Raw genomic sequence first — 13,763 nt, forward strand, 5'->3', positions numbered from 1 at the left:
TGGAAAATATTAAGTCAGTGTCTATTATAAAGAGCATACAGGAATATTTTATTGTTATAATTATTGTAAATTTGACTTATTGCAAGGTAACAATTTACCAAATTTTTCTACCTGTCATCATTTTTGTATTATTTGTATTATTCACGACTCTTTAAATTTAAAAAGTGTATCAATTTCCCCCACTTTCTGGCTTAAGTCAGATTTATTTAAAGAACTTTACTCTATAAATTAAGATTGAATGGTATCAAAATCAAATTTCATACTAAAAATAAATAACAAAATCCATAAAGCTGCAGTGTTTGAGTTATGGTATATGTGAGGATAAGAATAAATTATATGCAATCTTCTTTCAGATATTTTATACTGCTTCCTCAAATCTATTCATGTCTGCTGAAGAAGTGATTCTGTTTTTTTTTTCTTCTATCTAGTATTTTGTTTAATTTCCCCAAGTTTGTAGCGCCAACAAGCAACATCCTTCCCTCATAAAATATAATCTCTTTGCTCCTTTTTCCTTATCTCTAATACTTTCATCACATATAACCCAGAGTAGTGGCAGGGAAAATTGTATCATCAGCATTCTTGAACAAAATTATTTTGTTCTGTCAGTTGGAAAAGGAAGTCTAACTTTGAAAAGAAGGAAATATGTTCAATTTTTTCCAACTCATTCATAAATATTATAAATTTAAAAAAATCCTAGTATGCAAAAGAAAATAAAACAAGGCTATATATTGGCCTTATAAGCACAACGTATCTTAAAAAATGTTAACAAGTGACCATCCTCCTTGATCTGATTTCAAGTTGGGCTACTCCCACATCCTCTTGTTTTTCTTCTGCATTGATATGGTTGTAGCTATCCATTAAAAAAAAAAAGTAATCTTAATACCATTAGATTAATTTGTAAAGTTCTTGATTTTAGATGGAATAAAGCTGAGAGCTACATACTCGTAGTTTCAACCTGCCCAAGAAATTCTATCTCCAAATATGTTTGTTGGTGATTTCTTTATCATCATTCCATCATCCTCTACCATTGAAACAATGTTGGCCCATTAGTCACCATTTTCCCCAAGGTTCTTCTGTCACATAATGGGTTAATTTCCACGAATGATACAGGGCCCATTAAAACCCTCATTTCTAGGGACAGGTGAACTGTGTTTAACTCAAGCTCTGATTATTATGATAATTGTGATTTCAGAAAAGTAATTTAAATTCATTATATTGTTTCTCCACATGCCAATTTAAAAAATAATAGTATTGACTTATTTTCTCTGGCAGTGGCAGTAGGTATTATCTGCGGAAAATCTTGTTGTTATTTTTCTTAAATAAAATGAAAATCTCACCAGTCAGCAGTGTTACCCTAGACCTCTTACTGGTTTTTTTCAAGGTCATCTGCAAATTTAATGAAAGTAAACTGTTATTTACATGGACTTAGCTGGCAGTAGGAACAGAATGAAATTCAAGACTTACCTTATATTGCAGACAAAATTGGGAACTCAAAGGACTATACAGTGTTTCAGTATAAATGTGAAATTAAAGCAAGTCTGCTCCTATTTTTCTCCATACCTATGAAAAGATTGCAGGAATGAGTCCCTTGATCCTGACAAGGACAGACAATAGAGAAGCAAACTGTCACATTTGAGAAGCAATGGCGTGAGGCTTCTCACATGGATTTACGCCTCAGTTACATCACCTTGATAGTTAATTTGAAGAAAAAAAAAATCTTGAGTCCCAAACTAAGCTAAAGTTCTTTTTCTTTTTTTTTTTTTTTTGACAAATGCAAATTCATGGAAGAAATAAATGGAGAAATGCCTCTTCATTTTAACCCTTAGTCATTCCTATAAATATTCTTCCAAAGGCAATACTTACCCTCATAATCTTAGATAACTCTTAAGAAAACAGAATTTTAAACAGGAATCAGCAGAAACTACAAAAACAGATTCTAAGAGGCTTTATCTATTGATGTCATGCACATCCCTCTGTCATGAGAAGTAGATAGGTTAGCTGCTGGGTAATTGTTGATGTCAATATGAGGAACAGTAAACACAAACTACAATTTAAACAGATGCATGTGTTCTTAAGAGAGTAGTCACTGTATCTCTTATAGATTACTGGGATTTGGGAGTGTTTTATATTATTACAGGCAAAATATAACTCATACTTGTACACTCTCATACACCTTGACACACTATAAGAGGTGATGAGAAACACTAATAAACGAAGGCAGGGAAATCATCACAATCTTTTTTTTAATGCTTTGAAATTAATTTATATCTACTTATAAGGCAGAGCAAGAGAGAGAGAGAGAGAGAGAGAGAGAGAAAGAGAGAGAGAGTTAGAAATAGAGTTCTCATCTGATGCTTCACTCTCCAAACACCCAAGACAGAAGACAGCCAGGGCTGCCCCAGTTCAATGCAAGCCAGTGTGGCCAGCGCTTTGGTGTGATGGGTTAAATCCCTGGCCTGCAGTGCCAGCATCCCATATGGGCACCAGTTCAAATCCTGGCTTCTGCATTTCCAATCCAGCTCTCTCTGCTATGGAAAGCTGTAGAAGATGGCCCAAGTCCTTGGGGCCCTGCACCTGCGTGAGAGACCCAGAAGAAGCTCCTGACTCCTGCCTTCGGATCAGCTCAGCTCTGGATGTTGGGGCCATTTGGGGAGTTAATCATCAGACGGAAGACCTCTCTCCTTCTGGCTCTACCTCTTTCTGTAACTCTTTCAAATAAATAAAATAAATCTAAAAAAAAAAAAATTCCATGTGGGTCATTCACATGGGTGGCAGGGGCCCAAGCACTTGAGCTATTATATGTTTCCTCCCAGGATGCATTAGCAGGAATCTACATCAGAAGCAGAGCATCAGGATTTGAACCAACACTCACATATATGATGTTGGGGTTCCAGACGACAGCTTAAACCCACAGCACCACATCATAATCCTCAGAAAAATTTGAAAAGGAGTTCAAATAGTTTAAAAATTAAACAAATGAAAGGGCCAGCATTGTGGCATAGTGGGTTAAGTCTTGGCTTGAAGCACCACCATTTCATAAGGGCACTAATTTGAGCCCCAGATGATGTTCCACTTCCTATTCAGCTCCCTGCTAAGACACCTAGGAAAGCAGTAGAGAATGGTCTAAGTCTTTGGGACCTTGAGACTAAATGGAGTTCCAGGCCCCTGGATTTGGCCTGGACCAGCCCCCACCTTTGTAGCCATTTTGGGGGTGAACTAGTAGATGGGAGATTCTCTCTCTCTTTCTCTCTCTCTCTTTCTCTCTCTCCATGTGTGTGCATGTGTGTGTGTCTGTGTGCATATGTCTATGCCTCTCTCTAATTCTATCTTTGGAAGAAATAAATAAACTTTCAAAAAAATGGAAAATTCCCTCAAAATATTTTTGACCTAAGAATCAAGTTCACTACATAGCATTGGTATCTTATTATGATGATGATTAAAATTTCAAAAAACCTACTTAGTGGACACTCAATTTGGGCAGGGGAATTAAGTCTTCTTTTCTTTTTCTTTTAAAAAATGTATTTATTTGGTTGGCAGAGAGAGAGAGATTCATACACCAAATGGCTAGAAAACCAAGCCAGTAGCTGGAAGCCAGGAACTGAATCAGGTTTCCCACATGGGTAGTAGGATCTCAGTTACCTTGGCCAACAATGGTGCTTCCCAGGGTCTGTATTAAAAGGAAGCTGGACTCATGTGCCAGAGCTGGATATCAAACCTAGGTATTCTGATAAAGGATTTGGGCATCTTCACTGGTATCTTCAATGCTAGGCCAAATACCTGTCCAAGGTACCTTCTTAGACACTTTTGTGGCCGGCGCTGTGGCGTAGCATGTAGCGCAACTGCCTGCAGTGCCAGCATCCCAGATGGGCAACAGAAAAAATCCTGGCTGCTCCACTTCTGATCTAGCTCTCTGCTATGGCTTGGGAAAGCAGTAGAAGATGGCCCAAGTCTTTGGACCCCTGTACCGTATGGGAGACCCAGAAGAAACTTCTGGCTCCTGGCTTCGGATGGGTCCAGCTCTGGCTAATGCGGCCATCTGGGGAGTGAACCAGAGGATAGAAGACCTCTCTCTCTGTTTTCTGGCTTTCTATAACACTGCATTTCAAATAAACAAATACATCTTTTTAAAATAATAAAAATAAGCATTTTATTTGCTCTCATCAGTATATAATTCTAATTCATCAACCAACATAAAGTTCTAAATATGTCCATAGCATTATAGTGTTAGCTTTCCCAATTAAAGCAATCTCAAGCTATACTAGAAGAAATTTCCTTGTATACTAATTGTATTTGTCAATCTGTGTTTATCCATAGTCATTGTGAGTGGACATATAATCCTCATCATTAGAAGATTTGTAAGTCATTTTCTCCTGTCCTTATTTCTTTTTTTCTTTTTCTTTTTTTTTTTTTTTTTTTGACAGGCAGAGTGGACAGGGAGAGAGAGAGAGAGAGAGAGAGAGAGAAAGGTTTTCCTTTTGCCGTTGGTTCACCCTCTAATGGCCGTTGCGGCTGATGTGCTGAGGCCAGTGCACTGCGCTGATCCGATGGCAGGAGCCAGGTACTTATCCTGGTCTCCCATGCAGGTGCAGGGCCCAAGTACTCGGGCCATCCTCCACTGCACTCCCTGGCCACAGCAGAGAGTTGGCCTGGAAGAGGGGCAACCGGGACAGAATCCGGCGCCCCGATGGGGACTAGAACCCCGTGTGCCAGCGCCGCAAGGCGGAGGATTAGCCTAGTGAGCCGGGGTGCCGGCCCTGTCCTTATTTCTTATTCCGTTAATTTTTAACTAGCTGTGACAGCTATATAATTTGCATGGTACAAATACTATCTTTTTAAAATGAAAAATCTCATTCTCCATAACAATACTGCTGATAGATATCTTATTGTTATTATTCTAGGATGTCAAGACTGATTATTTTATTCTTCTCAATATTAGGGTTGCGTCTAAAAATACTGTACTATAACTGAGTCATTTTTCCTTTTTAACTCCACTGAGTACTCCCAGAAGCACTTGGACAATTTTATTTAAGCTCACTCTTCCTGAAGTTGCTTCATATATACATTGGAGATAATAATAATACTTACCTCGTAAGGTCATTGTGTCGATAAATGTTTTAGTATAAATAGCCCTCCAAATAATCCAAACATATGTCATGTAAATAAATATGTTCCACCACCACCAGCATCATCATCACCACCATCATCTAATTTCTTAATCTTTATTGCTATCATAAATCAGATACTCTTAAGAATCTGTATAACTTTTCCAAGCATATATATTAAATGTGTGATTCATCATTGACATTGTATATAACTGTCTATTATTAAAATGGTGCATCGTTACATTTTAAGTGATTTGGAGAATAATTACCTTTGTGTTTGTCTTTATTTTTCTTACTATTTCATCAACATTGAAGAATGTATGATAATGAATTTGTCAAGGGACAAAGCAGATTATGTTCAGAATTCCATATTATAAGCAATGCATGGGTATTTTATTATCTGATGTAGCAAACTTAAAGACATAATAAGTTTTTCTTTAAATAACTTAAATCATTCACTTGCCAATATAAAGAAACTTGAAATTAAATTTCACTTTTCCTATTCCTGTCTCAAAAACAAAGTTTATAAAAGTACATCAAGATTGTGTTTCCTTCCATCCAGTCATCCCATGCTGTCTGCCCAGGCAATCACTTGTGGGAAGATGATGTAAGAAAGTTTCAGTATATAGCTGGCATAATTGTGCAATAGCTGCTGTCAAAAATTCCTAGGCAGAGACTGCCATCTTAAAAGGTTACTGTGACATTTCTAGAATATGCTTTTTCAAATATGAATGAAACATGCTGCCTTTTTTGTTGAGGGTGGGGAAGGCATGGAACCTGACATTTTCTGCACTGCCAAAATTAGAAAACAAAGTATTGGAATGCCAAGATTAATCAATCACCCAACGAGTATTTATGTAATACCTACTTAGGTGTCCAATGCACTGTGGGAACCTGTGCTTTATCAGGTCTTCGTATTTCACCCAATATAAGCTAAACTCAAGGAGTTACTTTCGTCTAAATTATATGAACCCTGGAAGAGGGTGTAAATTGTACCTATATTCTGGATGAGTATTTTTTTTTTTTTTTGCTCCATGTTAACAAATGGCATAATATTCTGACTACAATAAAGTTTAACTCTTCGTAGAAATAGAAGTAAGAAACTTTAATGATGTAGTTAAGTTGTTAAATAATAATGTCAAACAGATGACTTTGTAATGCCAAAGTCCTATTCTTATAAAAGTACATGAAATGTCAGCAGATTTAACTTTTTTTTAACAAAGGTGCATTGATATTAATATCACTTAGGAAATTATAATTACTTAGGAAATATTTCTTTAAGCTGTATGAGGAGTGGAAATGAAGACAAAAATGAGATAAAGGCAAATTATAATGCAATGATAGATTTTAAACACTGAAAGAATTTATTGAAAATCCTTTTGATTACAAGAGGAGAAAGGCCAAGATCATGGCCTGAGTCTTGGGCTGCCTTCTAAATATTTCACATTATGTAGGAGGTTTGCTCAGATAAATTTGGGAGTGAAATTGCTGTGCTATCCTTCCTGTGGAGTTGAAAATGTCATGTTCCACATTCAAGATAATTCCACAGCTGGAAAAAAATTTCACAATCTGCTTTCCATTTTTCTATTATGCTCTTGTCCATCTTTAACCCTTTCCTATTTTTGTCATTTAATAAGGAATATTCTATGGTGATACTTTACGCATCCTTTAGCATAGTCAACTTTATAATTAAAATAGAAAATAAAATTTAAAACCATCTTTGTCTTTACTTTTTTTTTTTATTTTTGTGAAGAATAAGCAATTTAGATATGTGTTTGGTGGGGGAATCTGTACCAAATCCTCTAGATTTGATAAGTATAAAATTTTATTGATAAGTATTAGTTATCTTTGGAATTTTTGGAGAAATCCAGAGTTATAAGTTAGGTGGTCACAAGAATTAAAATGGTAACTAAAATCCTCCTATCAATGAACAAACTAATACTGAGCTGAAGTTCAAGGTGCTGAAGTTGGATGGAGATGTTAACCCTGAAGAGAAATTTGGAAATAACCCTGTAGCCAAGGGGGTTTCAGGGATATCACTGACAAATAGAAAACAGGACACCCCCCCTTTTTTTTTTCTGTACAAAGATCATCAATCTGGTTTTTAGCGGGAGGTAGGGGGATCAATGGAATTGTAGGTATTTAGTGAGGAAAGAGAAGCTTGGAGATGGTTAACATTGGCAGTTGCACAAGTGAAATATGTAAGATGTTTAATCACAAAGATAGCACTCCACACACTGCAGTACTTTGTAGCTCTATTGCTTATTAATCCTGGTACTATTGAGATATTAGCATACTGGAAAATCTAGCATTATGACTAAAGAGAATGTCTTTGAAGTTCATGGCAAAAAAAACTGACATAGTATGACTCAATGATGGCAATGGAAATTGCAAATCAACAATAGGCAGACTAAAGCATTTACCTTGGAAGATTCTAGAGAAATAGAGAATTTAACAATAATATGAGCATATATGTATATTAGTAAAAAAGAAAACTAAGACCCCTACTAATTAGCTTTCTTAAAGAGAATTTTAGGGAACCTAATTTGGATGATATTAATGATTAATGTTATGATATTTTAATAAAAAAGATAAAACGTAAATGATAGAGCATATTAATGTCACTTTAAAATATCTAAATGAAGATAATTAAAACTTTCAGAATCCTAGTTACTAATCTAATATTAATAAAACTTGAAAATTTTAAAACTAACTTGTCACCAAATGTATACTATATTTGAATCACAAAGTATAATATGCATAAGACCTACCTTTTCTCTTTTCTGTTGTTCATTGACTTTACTTTTAATAATAACATCTAAGATATTGAGAATTTTTCCCTTCTTTGCTTCAACATAGATAATCAAACTCTTCTGATTTCTTATACTTTGTCCTTTTATTAGCCTGTCTTTGGTATACATTAATGGATTCTTAGAAAAGCGAAGTTAGTAAAACTGCAAGTTAATGTACTCAGATGCATCATTGGCCTTGTAATGTGATTGTACTTTCAACCAGACCACATGGGTCATTTTTCTTTTGGAATTAGGCGAACCAAAGCATCTGTCCTCAGAATGATGTAGACCCTGTCAGCCTGGATGTTGGAAAATATTATCATTCAAAAAGAATGAAATATTTAATTTTTCATTAAGAATACATCAATATCGCACCCTGACTTGTTCTGAAGTATGTTTTTTTATTTATTTATTTTTTGCTAATTAGAGATCACATAAATCTATGGTATTATTTAATACATACGCAGCAGGGAATGTGACTTCTAGCCCATGACCAAGGAAATGCTTCCTTTATAAATAAATCATGCTGTGGAGAAACAAGGAATTAGTGGCAGCTGGCTTTCTTGATTCTCAGGAATTTTTGATAATTAACAGCCAGTAATTTTATCTTTTAACTTTTTTTGCTATCCTTTGAATCATTCATTGACAGAAAAACAGACTTTGTTACAAATAAACATGTAATGCATTTTCTAAAACTTGACATAATTGCAATGCTATAACTTAATGGAATATTCAGCATCATTACTGTCATTACGAGGCATTTTCAGAGTCACCACAGGAGGTAAGTGTATTTTCCATTAAAGGATTATTTCTGTCTGAAATCTGTCTGAACTATTATTGCCTATAAGCCTCAATAGCACAAATATCATACAAAAATAAGAAAATGCTTTATTCTTTCAGATATTATTTTAGTGAACATGAACAAAATGGAATAACAGAATTGCTGGCGTCCTTAGCATAAGAATATAATGTTTTAAATTTCTTTGAATGATACATTTTTAAAATGTTTGTTTGTTTAATTTTATTTGAACGGCAGAGTGGTAGAGAGCAAGAATAACAAAAGCAGAGAGAAAAGGAAATATCGTCCTACCCTTGTTCACTGTCCAAAGGCCTGCAATACTGTGGGATGAGTCAGGATGAAGTTAGGAGCCAAGAACATCTTTTAGGTCTCCCACATGGGTGACAGAGACTCCCGTACCTGAAACTTCATCTGCTGACTCCCAGGGTGCACATCAACAGGAAGCTGGACTGGAAGTACGGGTAGGACTCAAGCATTCTGATAGGGAGGCAGGTGGCCCAAGTGGAGGTCTAACCTGGTGTACCACAATACCCCCCCAAGATAATGTTGAATGGTGTGGAAATAACTATTTCTTTTAAAATGAATATTTTAGGCCGGCGCCGCGGCTCAATAGGCTAATCCTCTGTCTTCAGCACTGGCACCCTGGGCACTGGTTCTGTCCCGGTTGCTCCTCTTCCAGTGTGGCCGGGGAGTGCAGTGGAGGATGGCCCAGGTCCTTGGGCCCTGCACCCGCATGGGAGACCAGGAGGGGGCACCTGGCTCCTGGCTTTGGATCTGCACAGCGCGCCGGCCCTGGCGGCCACTTGGGGAGTGAACCAAAGGAAAAAGGAGGACCCTTCTCTCTGTTTCTCTCTCTCACTAACTCTGCCTGTCAAAAAAATAAATGAATAAAAAATAAAACAATTTTTTAAAAAATAAACTGAATATTTTATATCACAATCACAGCCTAAGAAGACTCACAGGAGAAATAATTCTTACATAAATCATACTGACGTGGTTAGAAGTTTTCATATTAATTCTAGTGACTTCAGGTTCTTACTGTATTTAATGTAATATGAAGATATTTAGGTCATGAAGGACATTTTTCTTCCTAGAGGGGAATAAAAAAGAAGCTGGAGATAAAGTAGTTGTAAAAACTGGTTTATTTTTTAAAAATAAATACAAAAATATAAATATAAAACATTAGCAGATAGAATTTGATGAAATAAAATTGCACAAACGTTTTTGTATACCAGGTTGCATATCACACCTACTAACACCACATGTACTTTTTGTTTAATTTAATGTACAGAACAGGATATACCTTAAAATTTGTCTTCACCTTTGTAAAAGCATTATTTGCAAGGGCAGGGTGTGTATCTAACAGAAGCGGCTTGTTTGTGAGGTTGCTTAAGGGAAAACTATCCTGTTCATGTTTCTGAAATTATCCTTTATTTACTAAGATGGACAACACTAAATTTCCATAGCTTTGGCTCTTGGAAGTGATTAAATAAAATGTTGTATATATTCCATGAGACATCCTACAGGAAAGAATTAATGGAATTAATGAGCAAATTAAAAAGTAGATGGGAAAAAATTGTGCTGAGTGGCAGGAAAATTCTCCCGGATATCAAATATTGTGAAGTGGAGACGGTGTCCTAAAGTTCCTAGCTCGCCTGAGCGAGATGGGCTTGCTGGGTTAAGAGTCTTTGTCGCTCTCCCCGCCACCATACATTTCCGCCAGCTTATTGAACCGAGGACCCCATTCTCGGAGGTAATCATAGTTTTGGTCTCCTTCGGTAGTACCGGACTCTAAGGAACTCAGAGACTCGGCGATGGAGTCGTTGCCCTCGTAGGCGTAGGTGGCCAGCGAGTCGTAGGGCGGCGCCGTGGGGTCCAGGTCGTGCTCCTTGAGCCGCTCGTTAATGAAATCCCGCACGTCCGTGTTATCCGGGGCCGTGGGCGTCCTCCGAGGGATAAAGAGCGTCTCCGGGATGATATCCCGCCGGAGCTTCTTGTCCTCGATGGCCGCGGGATTCCTCAGGGTGCCGATGTCAAAGGCCTGCGTGTCCTCCTCGCCGCCGCCCTCGTCGTTGTAGCTCACTATGTTGTCTCTGATGTCCTCCTTGGACAGGATCAGAGGCTCCTTCTTCCGCTGCCGTTTCAGAGCTGCAAACAGCACGACGATCACTGGGAAAGACAGAAGGCACGTTAGAGGCCGTTCAAAGCGCTGTGAAGGCTCTGCCTGACAGGTTCTCAGGACGATCTGGGCGGGGTTGAGGAGGGAGGATGTGCCGGGGGTACAGCAACCATGCCTGGTGTTCAGAGGCCGCATTTACTTGCTTTTCAAGCAGTGTGGATTATTTCTCAAACACAAGAACATATTTTTCCTATTTTTAACATGTATTTAAAGATATTTACTGGTGATACAGAGGAAAGCTGTCGCGTGCATTAAATAGTGACATATTATTTAAAATAAATAAATAAATAAAAGATGTTAGGTTCGTCTTCAAGGAAGACAGTTAAGAAAGACAAAACTGGGACCAGCATTGTGGTGCAGCGGCTGAAGCCACTGCTGCCGATGCCTGCATCCCATGTGACCACCGGTTTCAGTCCAAGCTGCTCCACGCCCATGCAGCTCCCTGCTGATGTGTCTGGGAAGGCACTGGACGATGACCTCTTGGACCATGACGATAACCTCGGACCATGCCACCTGGGTGGGAGGCCTGCATGAAGTTCCAGGCTCCTGGTTTTGGCCTGGTGTAGGCTTGGCTATTGTGGCCTTTTGGGTGTGAACCAACAGAAGGAAAATCTCTCTCTTTCTCCCTTTCCCTCTCTCTCTCTGTCTCTCCCTGTTTCTCTCTGTAACTCTGGCTTATAAATAAATAAACAAACAATTTTTTTTTAAAAAAGGACAACTATTCCCCATTTTTCACAGATTTATACAATATTAAAAGGCAACATTGTCCACAAGATGTGGAAGGTCAGTTTCTCTTAAATAGCTTTGCTGATGGATTTATAAAGATTTTTTTCTTACTTTATAAAAGAGAGGCCTTAATTACTCAAAAAAATACTGGATTATTTAAACATGACATAGATTTAGAAATTTCTGAGGTTTCTATGGAAATATATACCTTTCATAGACCCTCAAAATTGTTAAATCACCTGAAAAAAAGGTATATATTCAAGTTACTCCATTGAATTTATTCCCAAATGCATTTAATGGCTGAGTGCAACTTAATCAAATATGACTAGAAGTATAAATGTATATTATTCAGAAAATTACGAATAAAAATTAGCAATAATCATAATAAGTGTAATAACACAAATGATGGGAGTAAGTATAAAATTTATCTCATTGCATTAGAGTTTACATTCTCTATTTACTATCACCAAAAAATTTCATCCTGATCCTTTAAATTGATTTGGAGAAGCAGATGTGACTTTTTTTTTTTTTTTTTGACAGGCAGAGTGGACAGTGAGAGAGAGACAGAGAGAAAGTTCTTCCTTTGCCGTTGGTTCACCCTCCAATGGCTGCCACGGCCGGCACTCTGCGGCCCACGCATGGCGCTGATCCGAAGCCAGGAGCCAGGTGCTTCTCCTGGTCTCCCATGTGGGTGCAGGGCCCAAGGACCTGGGCCACCCTCCACTGCACTCTCGGGCCATAGCAGAGAGCTGGCCTGCAAAAGGGGCAACTGGGACAGAATCCGGCACCCCGACCATGACCAGAATCCGGTGTGCCTGTGCCGTAGGCGGCCGTGAATTCATTTTGATTTAAAATATTTCTGGGTAGTTCTAGGAAGAAATACCTATATTTAATTACTTTAGAACAACCATTTAAAGTACTAGAGAATTATCTTACTATTATATCAAGGGATTGTAAGTTATGTTTTCTCTTTTTATAGACTTCCAATGCTCAACCGATTTATATTTAAGCTTATGTGAGATGGCAAATAAGGGACTTTTTTAATTCTACAAAAAAAAAAAAAAGGCTTTGGCCCACTAATAAATGTCCTTGATTTTTAAAAAATAAACTATGACAGAGATAGGAACTCATTTATTCTTGAGGCACTTGAGAAAATATGTCATTTTTATCTTGTATAATTTCATATATTCACACATCCACAAAAATGTGTGCTGAAAAGAGTTTAAAACTCAGATTGCTTATTACCTGCCAACCTGCCAAATAATTTTTACCCAGTTTTCAAAAAAGCTTCTTGTTAAACTAAAAATGAAACTTAATGAAGAATGGGATGGGAGAGGGAGTATAAGGTGGGACAGGAGTGGAGGTGGGAGGGCGGGTATGGGGGAAAGAACCACCATATTCCCAAAGTTGTACCTATGAAATTTTCATTCATTAAATAAAATCTTTTAAAAAATAAAAAATAAGCTTCTTACAATGAGAATAATGAAAATTTACTGATTGGCTCCAAATCCTAGTGCATTTCTCTACTTCTTGAAATGTCACATATAGTATTTTTTTTTTATTAAGATCAGAGGGTTAATCACAAAATTAGTTTTAGGTTAATGTAATTATAGGGTATAGCTAATTTTATTTTTAATTCAAAAGCAGTTAAAAAGCAATTTCATCTAGTTTATTAAATCAAGTATCAGTGTTTTGGGACAAGCAAATCAAATAAAAGGCTATTTAAGCTTGATTTCAAAGAAGATATAAGATTGTGAGGCCTCCATTGATTCAAAGGGAGAAAAAAGATGGAAAGCTTTAGATTCCTCTGGAAAACTATATACATAGTGACTAGGAAGGAGCCTTACTGTAAACAGTTGGAAATAATGTGTCTTGGAATATTTTGAATATTTGGAACTTTCAGCTTCATTATGTAAAAAGTGAAGAAAATAATCCTACATACTATATATTTTTAAAATGAATGAAAGGGTTTGGCAGTAATATGCTAATAAGTTTGACCAATAGTAAGATTTAATGAAACTTGCTATCATTAATATTATTGGTCATATTCTTACTGGAGACTTTTATTTTAAATATATACTTCAATGAATAATTTTTTCTATATAATTTAAAATATAGGTCCACAAAATAAATTTCTCCTATTATTTGCATTTGTAGGTTCTATT

At 36.9% G+C, this 13,763-nt stretch overlaps 1 protein-coding gene across 1 annotated transcript in view; it reads right to left on the reverse strand.

Moving 5' to 3' along the window:
• Window positions 1–9,819: 9,819 nt before the first annotated feature.
• Window positions 9,820–13,763, reverse strand: part of LOC100343059 (cadherin-10) — a 160,564-nt gene continuing 156,620 nt past the window's right edge. The window contains exon 12 of the mRNA XM_017344663.4: window positions 9,820–10,862. Within this exon, the coding sequence (XP_017200152.2) occupies window positions 10,372–10,862 (491 nt within the window). The 3' untranslated portion in view covers window positions 9,820–10,371. The remainder of the gene's footprint in view (window positions 10,863–13,763) is intronic.

The sequence above is a fragment of the Oryctolagus cuniculus genome, chromosome 14 (genome assembly GCF_051225735.1).
Source record: "Oryctolagus cuniculus isolate XC-2025 breed Fujian yellow rabbit chromosome 14, ASM5122573v1, whole genome shotgun sequence".
In the NCBI taxonomy this organism is placed as follows: Eukaryota; Metazoa; Chordata; class Mammalia; order Lagomorpha; family Leporidae; genus Oryctolagus; species Oryctolagus cuniculus.